Source organism: Mytilus edulis, chromosome 11, assembly GCF_963676685.1.
Source record: "Mytilus edulis chromosome 11, xbMytEdul2.2, whole genome shotgun sequence".
Classification (NCBI taxonomy): domain Eukaryota; kingdom Metazoa; phylum Mollusca; class Bivalvia; order Mytilida; family Mytilidae; genus Mytilus; species Mytilus edulis.
The window spans coordinates 63,149,525-63,169,623 of record NC_092354.1 but is presented as its reverse complement, the minus strand read 5'-3'; the positions used below and the strand labels follow the sequence as shown (position 1 = coordinate 63,169,623).

At 32.0% G+C, this 20,099-nt stretch overlaps 1 protein-coding gene across 1 annotated transcript in view; it reads left to right on the top strand.

Annotated features, from left to right (window-relative positions):
• Window positions 1-19,271, top strand: part of LOC139495986 (uncharacterized) — an 87,544-nt gene extending 68,273 nt beyond the window's left edge. Inside the window, exons 38-43 of the mRNA XM_071284414.1 lie at window positions 33-190; window positions 2,148-2,298; window positions 2,788-2,877; window positions 7,176-7,301; window positions 13,157-13,319; window positions 17,523-19,271. Of these exons, the coding sequence (XP_071140515.1) occupies window positions 33-190; window positions 2,148-2,298; window positions 2,788-2,877; window positions 7,176-7,301; window positions 13,157-13,319; window positions 17,523-19,111 (2,277 nt within the window). The 3' untranslated portion in view covers window positions 19,112-19,271. The remainder of the gene's footprint in view (window positions 1-32; window positions 191-2,147; window positions 2,299-2,787; window positions 2,878-7,175; window positions 7,302-13,156; window positions 13,320-17,522) is intronic.
• The last annotated feature ends 828 nt before the right edge of the window (window positions 19,272-20,099 follow it).

Genomic DNA, 20,099 nt, shown 5'->3' with positions numbered 1-20,099 from the left:
TAGGTATTTAGTTTATTTCTTTTTACTTGCAGAAGACAGAAGAAACAGATGAAGCATCAGTGTCAGAGCATGACGAAGGAGAAGAAGAAGAAGAAGGAGAAGAAGAAGAATACTCTGTAGAAAAGGTGGTTGATTCCAGGATCAAAAATGGCCAAGTAGAATATTTACTGAAATGGGAGGGATACCCAGAGTATGTATAATTACACATAATTTCCATAGAATGTAACTCAGCTAAGGAATTTTTAAATTTTTTATGATACATGTTAAAAATTTACTTAAATCTGACATTTAAAGTTTGATAACTTTGGAATGACAAACCATTCATTTTTTAAGCAGAAAAAGTACTTCTTTTTAAATCCCAAATAGAGAACAGGTTTGAGGAAATCAATCTAAGCATAATTGTAAAAAATTGTATTACTTTTAATGGTTAAAGTCAAAAGGGAGCTTTAGATTTTTTATATACAGTAGACTCCGGCCAATCGGATACCCAAAATGTCAGCTAAAAATATCCGATTGTCCGATATATTCAATTAGCCGATGAACGTATATTCCTCCAAGTTTTTTTTCAAAATTGACAGACACAACCCTAAGATACCAATAGCTATTATAGCTGCTTTATTAATGGATATTTGTAACTAATCTCATTGTTTTTTCAGGTACAAGTTCAGATAATTCGGTTGATTGAGTAACAGATCAATCAGTTGATAATAATGTATTTTGTTTATCTGTCAGTCTATTGATTATTAATTATGTGTTGATTATCTGAATAAAATATGTACCATTTAAATAATGTGACTTGTTGTTTTTGCGTGATTTGTTTCATTTGTGTGTTAAAACAGGTAAAAGCTAAAAATAGCTATGAATTCTCGGAAGTAGGCCACAGGTAAATTCTATTAATAGCTACGAAATTTTCATGCCGACTATAAACTTCTACCTGTAATCGTACTCGGATCTAATTTTCTACATTTTTTTATTTATGAAATCCATTTCCAATTTCAAGTAATACAACTATGTTTATGATTATAAAATTGTAAAATTAATTTTGCTTTTCTATCTTATCTGTCGTGGTTCAAAATAAAAGGCTGAATATTATGTAAATTAGGAAAATGGCGTACGTGTGTACAAGTTACATAATTCTATTTCACCTGGGACATGCTATTGACACACGATTCCTTGTTTTTACACGGGACTTCTATATATATTTTAATAAATTGTTGAGAAAGAGGTACATTTCATTCATATTTAATAAACATTGATGAACATCACGCACAGTTTATCATTTTGTCGTGTCATTGTTTGTGAAGTAAATGACAACGATCAACACATAACAAACACATCTTGGGCAGAATATAATATCAAATTCATAAAATAAACAAGACAATAAGAAAAAATATGTTTTATTTGACTATGAAAGATCGTTTTTATTAATAAAATGAAACATTTCTGTACTGAAGTTTTCTTAAACTTCGTAATGGCGTAACTTCTGGCTTCATTTCCTGTCCAAAAAAAATATGAAATTATTTCAAAATATTCGATTGTACATGGTTTTCACACATTTCCCATGAATATTCCTATCCAATTAGCCGATATATTCTAATAACCGATATTCGATTATCCGATGTATTTTGACTGAAATGTATAGGGAATGGTTCGGTGTTTTCAAATAATATTACAATAGCCGATATATTCGATTAACCGATATCCGATTAGGTGGAGTCTACTGTATTTATAATAAATAATTATAATTATATTTAAATTTCACTAGCAAATTTGAGGTATGAAAAAGTTCTGTCATTTAAACAGAAGGGACTTAACAGCATACCATAATTCTTCAAACTCTGATGATGAATAATAGAATGAATGAAATAAATAAACAATTGTAAAATGTAAATTTATAGTAAAAATGTACTGTAAATTCAGAAATTATTGCCAGGTTTTTATTATTGCGAAAAATGTGACAGAGTTGTAAACACAATAATTTAAACTTGCATTTTGAATATTTTATATGAATTAAAGAAAATTTTTCTAAAAATCGTAAAAATTGAAATCACATTTAAGTCTAAAATGACAAAATCGCAATAATAAATGCACGCAATAATTTCTGAATTTACAGTAATTATATTACTTATAACTTGATTTTATTTCAGCTCTGACAATACCTGGGAACCAGAGGATAATATAGATTGTCCTGAACTTGTTGCTCAATTTGAACGCAAGAAGAAGTCTAAAGAAGAACTGAAGAGAAAACTTTCTGACTCGTTCATGGTATCCCCAGAGAAGAGACAGAAAACGGTAAAGGTAACTACTTTTATGGTTCTAAAAAGAAAGAAGAAATTTAAGAAATTATTATTGTGATAGTGGGACTAAATATGGATCAAATGTGCAAAATTAGTTATTGCGATTTAAAGTTCAGAATTAAAAAAAAAAAAAAAAATTTTTTGCAAAACCTTTACTGTTGCAGTTTTTTTCTGAAAATAACAGTGGTTGATCTAACTACCAGCTATAATTCCTGAATCAGATTCTTTTTTTCTTTTTCATTTTATGTTTTAATATCATCACAAGTACCCATACAGTTGTACCTCCACTATATAAATAACGGTTGTATAATGTATTGCCTTTACCTTGTGAATCGTTTGACCAATCAAGAAGATATTTTTTCTCAGGTACTATCAAGCAAAATTACGTTATATATTGGATAAGCAACTTGCAAGTCGTGAGATGTAATAATTGAATGCTTAATACAAGGAACAGTTTTAAAAATTTGATACATTATGTCTTAATTTGTAGGAATTTTGTCCACAAGATAAAACAGAAACAATTACTGTCTTAAATGATGTAGGAACAGAAAAACAAGGAGATGCCAGCTCTTTGCTAAAGGTATGAAATAGTTAAGGGCATATCCAACAGTTTCAGGGGAGGTAATAACAAAAGTAAACGTTGTTTATTGTTTCCCATATTTTAACGTTGTTTCAACAACGTCGTAACAGAATCACCATTGGAATTACTATAGCCGTCTGGAAAGAGCGGGTTCTTTCCTCAAAGGAAAGGCACGGCAGGAATCGGCAAAAAAGTCATACAGAATATTGATAGGAATAGAAATCAAATCTTTAAAGATATCTTTGTCCTCTTGGTCTATTATAAAAGAACTGCAATTATCTAGATTTATAAACCATACTTACTTAAGTTTCCATTTTATTAAAATTTTCTTCAATACAGTAGAAAACAACGAGAGCCAATGCGTAATGATTTATTATTGCATTAGAATGCAAATTGTAATTAATTCTTTACCAAATTTTTTTCGAGATTTTGTCATTCAGGATAGAAAACTAAAAGTTTGGTTTTACTTGAGAAAGACGAAAAAAAATTTTTGAGAAAAATAAAATTAGGCGTAAACCAACATTTATCATGCATTTTGCTTTGTGTTGAAGTGCTAATATAATACAGTAGCTATTTAAATGAATACAACCTTTAAATGGTAAAAAATGTAAAACAAAAGATGACATCGTAATAAATTAAAAAAATGAAATAGGAAAACATTGTAATTTATACACTGACATACACCTAGAAAATACCTGACGATTTGTGTGTTTGTGTGTGTGTGTGTGTGGGGGGGGGGCTAATAGCTTACACAAGATCTTGATCTTATTCACCTTTATTCTAGCACAGCATACGTTTTACCGCTAGCAAACTCTTTATCTTAATAATGTATCAATCATTTACTTCAGATCCACTTTCGCCTCGTCGTAAATATGCGTGATATATTTGCCACTGGAGCACGGGAGCAATCAATTTATCAGTTTTATATAGTGAATTGCATAATCATTAGTTCTCAACTGATAATTGTCTCAAACAGTTTTCCAGTTTTGGTATTTTATTTTTATTTATATTTTATTTTTAAACGAAAATTTTAGAATTTCTTTCCGCATCATTCTCTTTGAATTCATTTGTTTGGGTAATCAATAATAATATAGTAGTTTACATTAGTGGTTACATTGTAAGCAGCCAAACAAGGTCGAGGGCAGTAGAACAGAAAACAATCTCCATTGTGTATATGTAATAGCTCATATATTGAAGCGTAAAACAACGGCAGTCAGGCTCGATTTTTCGGCCCTTTTATTTATTCTCAAGTTATTGTATTACTGATCTAGCTGTTTTTGTTTTTATCTGCAACTGCAAAGGCGCAACAGATGTATTAAAATCAGCAATGTGACTTATTTGAAGATTCATGTGACCTTTGTTGTTGTTTTGGGATTTTTATCGAAGTTCGTATATATATCCCTTCAACCATTTATTTAGATGGTTTTCAATATGTAGACAGCAACCAAACAACACATATAATTCAAAAACACTTAGAGTTAACATACAGATTTTGTTATAGCTAGAAGCCTATAAAGAATAAAAAACCCAAAACTGCACCATGAATAAATAATACGGAGTCAGTAAGTTTTTAGACAAGTGTTTGGTTGCAAAATTTCACATGCTCTATATTAATTTCGATATGTGAAATTATAGACGGTGAAATCAGTATATTAAGCAAAACGCTTCATTGTAAAGTAGCGGTAAAATAAATAATGATAAAGGATGACGGACGTCAAGTGGCATACTAAATGAATATTCAGAACAAAAACATCAAATGGAAATAAAATATGAAAATTAACCCTGCTTTGAACTATAGACCAAAACACAGAAACGAATTTCTAACGTGTAATACTTTTGTTTTAAAAGAGGGATGAAAGATATCAGAAGGACTATTTTAATAGTTTATAATTCCATGGTTTGTATGTTTCACACCCGGGTTTCACATTTTTGACAAACACAAAAGTAAAAACTAACTGAATAATGTTATCTCGTCCAGATACTGATTCATTATAAATAAGAAGATGCGATATGAGTGCTATCGAGACAAATACCCAACAAAGTCACAGTGTATAAATACATTTCTCTGCATGCCACATCGTCGCACTGCCTTTGAAAAATTAGCGGGGAAATATAACGTTATTTTCCGAAACGTCTTAATTTTTGGCGCATTTAGTAAGGCTTACAGAAGGGATTGAGTAAACAATATTATATTACTCAATTTTTCTCAAAAATGAGTATGGTGACAAATATTTTTCAAAACGTTATGACATTCCATTTTTTTGAAAGAATAACATATCTTACTTTGGCCAAATCGACACCATTAGAAATATTTAAAAAAAAAACAAAAATGTGCATTTCAAATGTTCATTTCTTGCCCTGTTTTTGGCTTTATTTGAGTAAGAATAAATGCTTTAAATGGTAAAGTTAGATTTTTCTAACCATCTTGAATTGTTTTGCTTCAATTTGAGCCCTATTAAATATGTATATGCTGATTAAAAAATCATATTTATTTTTTTTAAATAAAACACGTTTTTTACTCCTAAATTGCAAAAATGTTCAATTTTCAGCAGCATTTTTTGCAAAAACAAAATCGACAACAAATTTTTTTTTTGGCAAATTTTGATTCTCTGTCAATTGGAGAATGAAATATCCTAAAGTCAAAAAATTCTCACCGTCTGAAATAAACTGTTGGATATGCCCTTGAATCTCATAAAAAAAGAGGGAAAATTCAAAGTGACCAAGTAAAAATCATAATTAGGATAAAATCAATCTTAAAGAAAGTTTACATGTATCTGTACATTTGTTAATCGTCAAACAGTTAAATTTCTATAATGTTTTGGCTTCATCAAATGAAATGGATGTCTTTTAAACACAAATTATGACTTGGCTTCAAAGTACAAAATTTCTAGTAAGGGCCGAATTTGGCCCCAAATTTCAGGTTCATCTGAAGAAATATTTTAGATAGTTTTTAAACACTTTAAGTGGCTACTTTAGTATATTCGATTAATTTATGCTACAGATTTGAACTGATTTAGTCATTAAAAAAGCTCAAATCCAAGCCTAAATATTAGAAATCTGTCAAATATGCCATAATATGTCACTTTTTAGATGGTTTTTGTCGAAAAATGAAGGTGGCCGCATCCGTGTTCATCCTCAACCTTTATAAATGTTTTGTATCATTATCAAATACAACTTACATTTAAATATTAAGAATGAACACTACTGCGGCCACATCCATTTAAGACAGAAACCGTCTAGAAATTAACTCAAACATGTTAGAATTATGAAGATTTCAGTAATTTAGCATGACTTTATGATGCTAGTACCCGATACACGTGCATAGTATTCTTCTGTCAAATAAAAAGCTAAAAGTTTACATTTTAACAATTTTGTAAAACTGCTATATTTTGGAGCCAAAAAGGGGTCTTACTGAACCTACTCCTTTTCCAATAAGAATTGAAATAATTCTATCATGCCATGCTCTATGCTTATTTTAAAATGGGTAGTCATTATATTTGTCAACATTTTACACCTTGCAAATTACGTTTGGTATAAAAATATTGACAAATATAATGCCTACCCATGGTAAAATGAGCATAACAAGTGGCATGCTAGATATAGATACCACCACTAGTACTGCTACAAGCAGGGGCGGATCCAGCCATTTTAAAAAGGGGGGGTTCCTAACCCAGGACAAAGGGGGGTTCCAATTACATGTCCCCATTCAAATGCATTGATCGTCCAAAAAAAAGGGGGGTTCCAACCCCCAGAACCCCCCTCTGGATCCGTGCCTGTACAAGTGTGTTGCAATATAATTCCACTCCAGACAGTTAAATTTTAGTATTTAAAGTGTGGGGCTTTCTGAGCTTTTTGATGAAATAAAATTTAACTTTTTGAGAGTAGAGAAAAAATATTGTAATGCACAAGTTATAGTGATGGGATCTGTGTCTATTTCTAACCTTGACCTTTTCAAAGATTTGCAGAAGGTTGTGTTCCTTATATGGGTTGTCATCAAGCATGGACTCTTTTTTTTCATGACCTCACAATAGGAAATTCAGTAGAAACCAAGAAAATTTGATGTCATAAATAATTTTTGACCAATCATTTGCAGAGATCAGATATTTCACTAATGAGGAGAAATACATTTCTTACACCAATCAAGAAATGTGAAAATTGCACAATAATTAGTTCTGAAATCTACTAGCTTAAAAAGAACCAGAACAAATTTATTGTTTTTCTAAAGGAATTACCTTAAAACTTTGTAGGGCTTATCTTGATTATAGAAACATGTACACCATATTTTTTTCATTTTATAGGAGTTACCTGCAGTTGGAACCAGTACAACAGGGTATGAGGTCTTCTACAGATTCAGATTAAATAACATTAAGGATTTGTACCCGAACTGTGACGACATTGGTTTGAATAAGATTATAGAAAGTAAGGTAAGAGTTATTTATAAATTACTAGAAATTTAGAGTTAGTTTCCCTGAGGGTCACTCATTATGGTTTCAGTTGTAGAGATAATCAGCTAGAACAGGGTTACATTCAATATCGAAGCAGCTCATATACCTGCTATGTCTAAAATATCTATCTTATGTTGAAAGATATGCTATGTAGCTACATGAAGCATACCATTATTATTAATAAACTTTCCAACACAACTTTGGATTCCTTAGATAACATGAAAACTTTGGGCTCTCTAGATCTATTTAGCGCCTAGGCTAACTTTGGGCTCTCTAGATCTATTTAGCGCCTAGGCTAACTTTGGGCTCTTTAGATCTATTTAGCGCCTAGGCTAACTTTGGGCTCTCTAGATCTATTTAGCGCCTAGGCTAACTTTGGGCTCTCTAGATCTATTTAGCGGCTAGGCTAACTTTGCTCTCCTCAGATTTTCCTCTGAGTTTGGTATTTTTTATATTACTTTTTATACGACCGCAAAATTTGAAAAAAATTTTGTCGTATATTGCTATCACGTTGGGGTCGTCGTCGTCGTCGTCGTCGTCGTCCGAATACTTTTAGTTTTCGCACTCTAACTTTAGTAAAAGTGAATGGAAATCTATGAAATTTCAACACAAGGTTTATGACCACAAAAGGAAGGTTGGTATTGATTTTGGGAGTTTTGGTCCCAACATTTTAGGAATTAGGGGCCAAAAAGGGCCCAAATAAGCATTTTCTTGGTTTTCGCACTATAACTTTAGTTTAAGTTAATAGAAATCTATGAAATTTTGACACAAGGTTTATGACCACAAAAGAACGGTTGGGATTGATTTTGGGAGTTTTGGTTTCAACAGTTTAGGAATTAGGGGCCAAAAAAGGGCCCAAATAAGCATTATTCTTGGTTTTCGCACAATAACTTTAGTTTAAGTAAATAGAAATCAATGAAATTTAAACACAATGTTAATGACTACAAAAGGAAGGTTGGTATTGATTTTGGGAGTTAAGGTCCCAACAGTTTAGGAATTAGGGGCCAAAAAGGGACCCAAATAAGCATTTTTCTTGGTTTTCGCACCATAACGTTAGTATAAGTAAATAGAAATCTATGAAATTTAAACACAAGGTTTATGACCATAAAAGGAAGGTTGGTATTGATTTTGGGAGTTTTGGTCCCAACAGAATAAGGGGCCCAAAGGGTCCAAAATTAAACTTTGTTTGATTTCATCAAAATTGAATAATTGGGGTTCTTTGATATGCCGAATCTAACTGTCATGACTGTGTATGTAGATTCTTAACTTTTGGTCCCGTTTTCAAATTGGTCTACATTAAGGTCCAAAGGGTCCAAAATTAAACTTAGTTTGATTTTGACAAAAAATAAATCAGTTAGGTTCTTTGATATGCTGAATCTAAAAATGTACTTAGATTCTTGATTATTGGCCCAGTTTTCAAGTTGGTCCAAATCGGGGTCCAAAATTAAACTTTGTTTGATTTCATCAAAAATTGAATAAATGGGGTTTTTTGATATACCAAATCTAACTGTGTATGTAGATTCTTCATTTTTGGTCCCGTTTTCAAATTGGTCTACACTAAAGTCCAAAGGGTCCAAAATTAAACTTAGTCTGATTTTAACAAAAATTGAAATCTTGGAGTTCTTTGATATGCTGAATCCAAAAATGTACTTAGATTTTTTATTATGGGCCCAGTTTTCAAGTTGGTCCAAATCAGGATCTAAAATTATTATATTAAGTATTGTGCAATAGCAAGTCTTTTCAATTGCACAGTATTGCGCAATGGCAAGAAATATCTAATTGCACAATATTGTGAAATAGCAAATTTTTTTTTAATTAGAGTTATCTTTCTTTGTCCAGAATAGTAAGCAAGAAATATCTAATTGCAAAATATTGTGCAATAGCAAGATTTTTTTTTAATTGGAGTTATCTTTCTTTGTCCAGAAGTCCAGAATCAACTTAAATCTTTGTTATATACAATATACAATGTATATTCACTTTTTACTACCAACTGATAAATTAAAATAATCTTTACCATTCAGTGATAACAAGCAGTTTTTTTACATCTTAATATTTTATGATGTATTTAAATGAGTAGTTATTGTTGCAAACTCCATTAGAAATTTTAATTGAGATTAGTTTTGGAATAAGGGAAAGGGGGATGTGATTAAAAAAATTGGGTTCAATTTTTCTCATTTGAAATTTCATAAATAAAAAAGAAAATTTCTTCAAACATTTTTTTGAGAGGATTAATATTCAACAGCATAGTGAATTGCTCTAAGAGAAAACAAAAATTTTAAGTTCATTAGAACACATTCATTCTGTGTCAGAAACCTATGCTGTGTCAACTATTTAATCACAATCCAAATTTAGAGCTGAATCCAGCTTGAATGTTGTGTCCATACTTGCCCCAACCGTTCAGGGTTCAACCTCTGCGGTCGTATAAAGCTACGCCCTGCGGAGCATCTGGTTTTCAGATGTAACTGGAACCACGCATACTTTTTTATTTGGCCTAAAGCTTGTTATTGTTATTTTATCTACCTATTTACAAATGATTTATATAATTACTAGCCTATTTTTATACGACCGCAAAATTTGAAAAAATTTTCGTCGTATATTGCTATCACGTTGGCGTCGTCGTCGTCGTCGTCCGAATACTTTTAGTTTTCGCACTCTAACTTTAGTAAAAGTGAATAGAAATCTATGAAATTTTTACACAAGGTTTATGACCACAAAAGGAAGGTTGGGATTGATTTTGGGAGTTTTGGTCCCAACATTTTAGGAATTAGGGGCCAAAAAGGGCCCAAATAAGCATTTTCTTGGTTTTCGCACTATAACTTTAGTTTAAGTTAATAGAAATCTATGAAATTTTGACACAAGGTTTATGACCACAAAAGAAAGGTTGGGATTGATTTTGGGAGTTTTGGGTCCAACAGTTTAGGAATTAGGGGCCAAAAAAGGGCCCAAATAAGCATTATTCTTGGTTTTCGCACAATAACTTTAGTTTAAGTAAATAGAAATCAATGAAATTTAAACACAATGTTTATGACCACAAAAGGAAGGTTGGTATTGATTTTGGGAGTTTAGGTCCCAACAGTTTAGGAATTAGGGGCCAAAAAGGGACCCAAATAAGCATTTTTCTTGGTTTTCGCACCATAACTTTAGTATAAGTAAATAGAAATCTTTGAAATTTAAACACAAGGTTTATGACCATAAAAGGAAGGTTGGTATTGATTTTGGGAGTTTTGGTCCCAACAGTTTAGGAATAAAGGGCCCAAAGGGTCCAAAATTAAACTTTGTTTGATTTCATCAAAAATTGAATTATTGGGGTTCTTTGATATGCCGAATCTAACTGTGTATGTAGATTCCTAATTTTTGGTCCCGTTTTCAAATTGGTCTACATTAAGGTCCAAAGGGTCCAAAATTAAACTTAGTTTGATTTTAACAAAAATTGAATCCTTGGGGTTCTTTGATATGCTGAATCTAAAAATGTACTTAGATTTTTATTATTGGCCCAGTTTTGAAGTTGGTCCAAATCGGGGTCCAAAATTAAACTTTGTTTGATTTCATCAAAAATTGAATAATTGAGGTTCTTTGATATGCCAAATCTAACTGTGTATGTAGATTCTTAATTTTTGGTCCCGTTTTAAAATTGGTCTACATTAAAGTCCAAAGGGTCCAAAATTAAACTAAGTTTGATTTTAACAAAAATTGAATTCTTGGGCCTCTTTGATATGCTGAATCTAAACATGTACTTAGATTTTTGATTATGGGCCCAGTTTTTCAAGTTGGTCCAAATCAGGATCCAAAATTATTATATTAAGTATTGTGCAATAGCAAGAAATTTTCAATTGCACAGTATTCAGCAATAGCAAGAAATCTTCAATTGCACAGTATTGTGCAATAGCAAATATTTTCAATTGCACAGTATTGCACAATAGCAAGAAATATCTAATTGCACAATATTGTGCAATAGCAAGAAATTCCAATTGGATTTCAATTGGAGTTATCTTTCTTTGTCCAGAATAGTAGTTGAATCAACTTAAATCATTGTTTTATACAATATACAATGTATATTCACTTTTACTACCAACTGATAGATTAAAACAATCTTTACCATTCAGTGATAACAAGCACTTTTTTACATTTTAATATTTTATGATGTATTTATGAGTAGTTATTGTTGCAAACTTCATTAGAAATTTGAATTGAGATCAGTTTTGAAATAAGGGAAAGGGGGATGTGAAAAAAAAATTGGGGGGTCAATTTTTTTCATTTCAGATTTCATAAATAATAAGAAAATTTCTTCAAACATTTTTTTGAGAGGATTAATATTCAACAGCATAGTGAATTGCTCAAAGGCAAAAAAAAAATTTTAAGTTCATTAGACCACATTCATTCTGTGTCAGAAACCTATGCTGTGTCAACTATTTAATCACAATCCAAATTTAGAGCTGAATCCAGCTTGAATGTTGTGTCCATACTTGCCCCAACCGTTCAGGGTTCAACCTCTGCGGTCGTATAAAGCTGTGCCCTGCGGAGCATCTGGTTTTCTATGGTCAAAATGTAGGTAGCGTTTGGTAGCAGCTATGGTATTGAAGGCATCCCTGGTCAATATCTTATCATTAATATTTATTATTGAGCCAAGGCAGTAACCTAATGATATTGTTTAAATTGCTTCAACATGTCTTTTTAAAAACGGGTAAATTATTTGGTAATTTATAATTTTACCCAACATTCAGTGTAAAACTTCAACTAAGATTACGATATATTGATTTTCTCTATCCTTTTCAAAATTGGTGTTTTTGTCAGATCTTTGGTAAATATTTGCGTGTTTTGTAAAAATTTGGAATGCCACAGCTTGACACATATGGAATTTACTGACCCTGTATATAACATATTAGGTCACTAGCCCACTATGTAACGAATTTATCTTACCGACTATCTATATTTGTTGAATTTAGACTAAAGTTGTCTTTAGGTTGCGGTCTTGTAATTGACTGCTCCATAAGGCTTACATGCAAAACAGCTGATCTTTGAAAATAAAAAAATAAAAAATGCTACATAGAAAAAAATTTCATATTCATATCATGTATGTACTAAATTAATGTGAAATTCTGATTTAATCGGAAAAAATGTGAGTCATGCCACGAAGAATAAAAAGTTACGTAATCCTGAAGTCAAAACATTTTTTTCCTACTTTCTGTTTGCTGTTTTTACTAGGCCGCACCACTTCCAGTAAACATGATATCCTTCCACTTTTCTGGATTGATATCCCCCAAAAGATGCAAGACTTTTTTTAAGTCTATATATATGTGTTTCAATTCAGCATATACCTATAATCAAACAGAATAAATTGAGTTCAGAAAAAAATTCAGAAAAAATAGACTATTTTGTTTCCCTCCATGTTTTGACATGCACCAGAAACTGGAGTTGTAATACAAGACTGGTACCTTATCTGTTATTATAACACTTCTTATTTCTGTATTAAAGTGTGCAAGTGTTCAATTTTAAGAACCTTCTTCAATTGGTTTGCACAAAAAAAAACTAATGTAAACGATACATATCTATTATCAACAACCTTGATATAACAATATTAAACAGAACTTTCAATACTTTTAAATAATCAATCAGTGCCTAAGTCGTAAATCCTACTGACCTAATATGGAATATACACGGTTGCTTTTAATTAACCAATCATATTTCTAGAAATGTATGTTCACATCAAAATATTCTGAAAATTTTGTTTTTCTGTATTTGTCCACATCTCTTTAAATTGATTGATGGATTGGTTGTTAAAAATGTCTAGTGGCAAATATTTCAATTCTTTCATTCCTATATACCTTTAATTGCAGTGGATAGAACTTAACCAGCAGGAGAGATATATGTATTATATGCTGGCACTTGAAGTATCAAAGATGACATCGGAAAAGCAGCTTAAATATTTCCAGAACCAGGGTAAAATAAGGGAGGAGAATAAAGTGGCTGCTTTAAACATGTTAAACAAGACAGAAATAGGTAAATAATAATACTAAACACTGAATCAAATACACATTTGGAGTTTAGTATGGCGTTCATTATCACTGAACTAGTATATATATTTGTTTAGAGGCCAGCTGAAGGATGCCTCAGGGTGTGAGAATTTCTCGCTGCATTGAAGACCTATTGGTGACCTTCTGCTTTTGTCCTCTCTATGGTCGGGTTGTTGTCTCTTTGACACATTACCCATTTCCATTCTCAATTTTATTAGACAACTGAAATAGTAATTTCTTTATATGATATCAAATCTCTTACTTAGAACTATAATAATCTGTAATCTGTGATCACATGGTGATAGTATGCAACATTTGCGCTTTATTTTTAGCTCACCGTCGTCGTTAACTTTTACAAAAATCTTCTCCTCTGAAACTACTGGGCCAAATCAAACCAAACTTGGCCACAATCATCATTGGGGTATCTAGTTTAAAAAATGTGTGGCGTGACCCGGTCAACCAACCAAGATGGCCGCCACGGCTAAAAATAGAACATAGGGGTAAAATGCAGTTTTTGGCTTATAACTCAAAAACCAAAGCATTTAGAGCAAATCTGACATGGGGTAAAAATGTTTATCAGGTCAAGATCTATCTGCCCTGAAATTTTCAGATGAATCGGTCAATCGGTTGTTGGGTTGCTGCCCCTGAATTGGTAATTTTGAGGAAATTTTGCTGTTTTTGGTTATTATCTTGAATATTATTATAGATAGAGATAAACTGTAAACAGCAATAATGTTCAGCAAAGTAAGATCTACAAATAAGTCAACATGACCAAAATGGTCAGTTGACCTGTTTAGGAGTTATTGCCCTTTATAGTCAATTTTTAACCAATTTTCGTTAATTAAAGTAATCTTTTACAAAAATCTTCTCCTCTGAAACTACTGGGCCAAATTAATCCAAACTTGGCCACAATCATCTTTGGGGTATTTAGTTTAAAAAATGTGTGGCGTGACCTGGTCAACCAACCAAGATGGCCGCCACGGCTAAAAATAGAACAAAGGGGTAAAATGCAGTTTTTGGCTTATAACTCAAAAACCAAAGCATTTTGAGGAAATCTGACATGGGAATAAAAATGTTTATCAGGTCAAGATCTATCTGCCCTGAAATTTTCAGATGAATCGGTCAATCGGTTGTTGGGTTGCTGCCCCTGAATTGGTAATTTTGAGGAAATTTTGCTGTTTTTGGTTATTATCTTGAATATTATTATAGATAGAGATAAACTGTAAACAGCAATAATGTTCAGCAAAGTAAGATCTACAAATAAGTCAACATGACCAAAATGGTCAGTTGACCCGTTTAGGAGTTATTGCCCTTTATAGTCAATTTTTAACCATTTTTCGTAAATTAAAGTAATCTTTTACAAAAATCTTCTCCTCTGAAACTACTGATCCAAATTAATCCAAACTTGGCCACAATCATCTTTGGGGTATTTAGTTTAAAAAATGTGTGGCGTGACCTGGTCAACCAACCAAGATGGCCGCCACCGCTAAAAATAGAACATAGGGGTAAAATGCAGTTTTTGGCTTATAACTCAAAAACCAAAGCATTTTGAGGAAATCTGACATGGGGATAAAAATGTTTATCAGGTCAAGATCTATCTGCCCTGAAATTTTCAGATGAATCGGTCAATCGGTTGTTGGGTTGCTGCCCCTGAATTGGTAATTTTGAGGAAATTTTGCTGTTTTTGGTTATTATCTTGAATATTATTATAGATAGAGATAAATTGTAAACAGCAATAATGTTCAGCAAAGTAAGATCTACAAATAAGTCAACATGACCAAAATGCTCAGTTGACCCCTTTAGGAGTTATTGCCCTTTATAGTCAATCTTTAACCATTTTTCATAAATCTAAGTAATCTTTTACAAAATCTCCACTGAAACTACTAGGCCACAATCATCTTTGGGGTATCTCGTTTGAAAAATGTGTCCGATGACCTGGCCATTCAACCAAGATGGCCGCCAAGGCTAAAAATAGAACATAGGGGTAAAATGCAGTTTTTGGCTTATAACTATGAAATCAAAGCATCTAGAGCAAATCTGACAAGAAGTTAAATTGTTAATCAAGTCAATATCTATCTGCCCTGAATTTTTCAGATGAATTGGACAACTGGTTGTTGGGTTGCTGCCCTCCAATTGGTAATTTTTAAAGAAATTTTGCCGTTTTTGGTTATCTTGAATACTATTATAGATAGCGATAAACTGTAAACAGCAATAATGTTCAGCAAAGTAAGATCTACAAATAAGTCAACATGACCTAAATGGTCAATTGACCCCTTAAGGAGTTATTGCCCTTTATAGTCAATTTTTAACAATTTTCATTAATTTGGTAAATTTATGTAAATTTTTACCAAATATAGTTCTCTGTTACTAATGGGCAAAGTTCATTATAGATATAATTGTAAGAAGCAAAATCGTTCAGTAAAGTAAGAACTTCAAACACATCACCATCACCAAAATACAATTTTGTCATGAATCCATTTGTGTCCTTTGTTTAATATGCACATAGACCAAGGTGAGCGACACAGGCTCTTTAGAGCCTCTAGTTTTTTACTGCAACAAATAAACGCTTTGACAACTGAAATTGTAATTTCTTTTAATGATATTGAATCTCTTTCTTAAAATTTTTATAATCTTTAATTTTTTATAGTATGCAACATTTTCGCTTTACTTTTAAAATTTTATATGTCTTTGACAACAGTAAATTAATCTAGCAAAAATGCCACAACTTTCTAATCTTTGCTCCCATTGCAATATGAGTCCGGGTCCGTTCCCCCTGATTCACGTTCACCCTAGTACCTGTTCCCCCAGGGTCCATTCGCCCTGATTTTTGTTTTTTCTAATTGTTGTCTAATTGCATTATTTTAAGTATTCTATGTTAAAGTTTGTTGAAAAATTGACAGAATATTTATATTGCCGCAATCAATTGAACATATTCCCTTTGATTTACAGAGTAGAATACTGGAATACATGAATGTTTTTCTCTTTATTGATGACTATTCTCAGAGTATAATAATAGATGCACTTGTAAATCCGTTTCATGATTTACAGTTCGTACATCATTGTTTTTATTAATTTCGAGCTGAATATTTTATCAAAACAAAAACGATAATTTTGATAATAATCCATCAAAAGACAAGTATCAAAATAATCAGTGATCCGAATTATTTTGTCATTGAACAATTAATGATCCTAACAAGCCATAAACTTTTAAATATTTCCCTGTTTCCATAAATTTCAAGAATATATACCATAGAAATATCTGAATAAGTTTATTCAACTTTAATGCCCTGAATATTAATATTTTTTTTATTAAGGTGAACGGACTATAGGGGCGAATGAACTCAGGGCGAACATACCCAAGGCGAACATGTTATTAGGGCTAACCATCCCAATACCCATTGAAATTGCCTGGTCAAAACTGGGTAGTTCATCAGAAGATAGCTGGTACTATGAGAACTGATCCGACAGTTCCGTGATATTTCAATCCTCTATGGCCTCATTATTTGACTAGATTTAAAACTGAAAAAGAAAAATGTTTTATGATTTGATTTCCATTAGAATAAAGAATTTACTTGCCTATTCAAATAGCTACATTGTATTTCTCCTCTCACATGTATTGTTTATATCATTGCAACATAGGATGCATAATGCGTTACTTGTCACTCGATCATTTAAACTCGAACTCCAAAAATAGTATTCAAATATCTTGAATCTTGGTAGGTACACATCGTTTTCCCTTCATAATCCGCTCTTCAGAAGACAATACAGGCCCAGATAGCGAACTCTTTCTTAGGACATTTCCACATTTCCCCCATAAAATGAATCTCAAAAACAGAAAGTCACAAAATCTTAAAAACTAATCACAAACAACTTACCTAAAGTGCTTTTGGTGTTCGTCTGTATAGAAAAAAAAGCCAATATGGCGTCCAAACAATTACTTTTAACTTTTTCGGTATTTTTTGCTGATTAAGGGGAAAAACCCAGAAATTTGGGATATTACTAACGATCAAAAATCAAAGCAACGAAAAAGCATGTAATGGCGTGTAAAGTGGTGAAAAGCGTGTTCACGCCATGTGGCTATTTTCTGGCGTGTAAACCATTGAAAAAGCTTGTATTATACGTATACACGAATATCATGTCTATTGGCAACTATGATTTACAGTAAGTAAAATGAATTTGTTGATTTCAGATATAATGCAGAAGCACCAAGAAGATAGATTGAAAATAAAAAATGATTCATTAAAGGAGCAGATAAAAAGTTATGAAAAACAGATGCAAGAGAAGGATTTCCAGAACAAAGTTTTGAAAAAGGCATTAGCTAAAATCAATGGTTCTGCAATTAAGAATGACATAAGTTCAACTGGAACCAATGTGATGTATTTGTATAACGAGCTTAAAAGTCAACCAGATGCATTCAAGGACTATTGCGGTTTGAGCTTCACTCGATTTGAGATTATTTATAATTTGATTTTCCAAGGAAAAAACAAAGAAAGAAACTTAACATTGAAAACAAATTTTTTAATGGTTTTAAGCAAGCTTTGGAATAATAAATTACTTGAATCTTTTGCATGCGACTTAGTGAACGAGACTTCAGTTAGACATATTTTCAAGACTTTCTTAGGGATAACAGCTGACAGACTAGAAAACCACTTTATCTGGCCTAATCGTGACACTTTGCTAGCTAGGATTCCAAAAGATTTGGAACAAAAAATCCCAAACTTAATAGCTTTAGTTAAGTTGGTGACAGTTCCTGAAAACAGTCAAATAGAGTCTGAAAGTACAGTGCTAAATAATGGTACGAATAAAAAGAAAGAAACCATTTCGACAGGGGATCACTGTTACTCATCTATCTGCACAAAGGGAGATAATTCAACGACTTATAAAGGATTTGTTGTTATTGATCTGAGTGGGTCAGTTATGTGGTGTTCAAAGCTGGTCAATGTAAGTGATATTACCAAAGACACAGAAATATTCCATAAGTGTGGATTAAAAGGAAAACTTGAGTCTTGTCTTAGAGAAGGAATGCTTAAGAAATTTGATGCAATTGTATTTGAAGGTGGAGTTGCTATTGAGAATAAAATACGAAATATGGGACTTCAATTTATTAAATCAAAAGGAATCAATCATGAATGTCAATCATTGCATTATGATAGTACTGAACCATGTCCATCATTGCATTCTGTAAACGGTGAACCGTGTCAATCATTACATTTGGTTAGCGGTGAACCATGTCAATCATTGAATCCTCACAGATCTGTACTGTGTCAATCGTTACATTCTGACAGTGATGAACCGTGTCGATCATTGCATTTGTATAGAGCTGTACCGTGTCAATCTGATAGTGCTGAACCAGGTCAATCACTGCGTCTTTATAAAGCTGATCCCTGTCAAATATTGCATGCTAACAGTGGAGTACCGTCTCAATCATTACATCCTAAAAGTGCAGAGCAGCGTGAATCATTGCATCTTTATAGAGCTGTACCACATCAATCATTGCCTTCTAAAAGTGCTCAACCGTGTCAATCATTGCCTTCTAAAAGTGCTCAACCGTGTCAATCATTGCCTTCTAACAGTCCGATATTACTTCCACATAGTGATATACTATGTCAAAAATTGCATATCAACAGTGCAGACCCATGTCAAGTTGATTTAATTGATAGAGTCTTTAGTGAACTTAAAAGTTTTAAGATTATATCAGATGGTATACCATGTTCCCTAAAAGAATCTAGAGATATAATTTTTAAAGTGTGTTCATTATTGACTAATTTTAAAAAGTAAATTAGGTAAAGAATTCATCAAGGTATTTTTCAGTTATTTCAAATTATAGAAAAACAATGTAGTTTGATTTTTTTTTTTGTATAATATTTAGATCTTTTTTTTAATGTTTAAAAACATTTAATTTGTAAAACATTCCAGTAAATAAAAAACTCATCACAGATACCAGGATTGTAAGTTTATAGGCCAGAAGTGTGTTTCATCTACAAAAGCCTCATCAGTGATGCTTGTTTAAAAAGTTAAAGGCTATATAAAGATCACTGTTTAAGAGCATTGAATGATCACAAATTTTGAATGACTAAAGTCTTAAGCTTATAACAACAACACTTTAAGGTCTGCTGCAGACAATTTATTAATCTACATTTTCAGTGCCTAGGAAGTCAGATTTATAGTTTTTTAAACAGATCCTTGACAGCTAGGTTCAATAATTCTGATTGTGTTTTAAAGATTATTTATTTGTCCCACTTACTGTGGACAATATCCTTTAAAATCCTTTCCTGATTGTATTATTACACCTGCCACTAAGAAAGGGGCTAAATTGCTATCCTCTTCTGGTATCAGTTCCGTTCGCGCCTAATACACGTTAGCACCCTACATGTTTGCACCTCACAGTTTGCATCCTAGTTCCATTTGCAAGATAATTGTTTTAACAGCTTGGCCCCTTTGAGCTCACTTTATTTTAAAAAATTGAAAAAAAATTAATAATAAACCAACCAAAATGTGAATAAGCTTTATTCAACACCAAAACATGCTGTAAGAATATCACTTTATTTCGAAAAAATGAATATTTCTTTAAAGCAATACACTTACCAAAATTTGATAACATTACTTAACACAAAATCAATAAAAAGGATGCAAACATGTTTTTAGGCAAACAGACCCAGAATCTCCACTTCTCTTTCCTTCTGTTTGTTCAAGAAGTAAAAATAACAAAATACAGAACTCAAGAGGAAAATTCAAAATGGAAAGTCTCTAATCAAATGGCAAAATC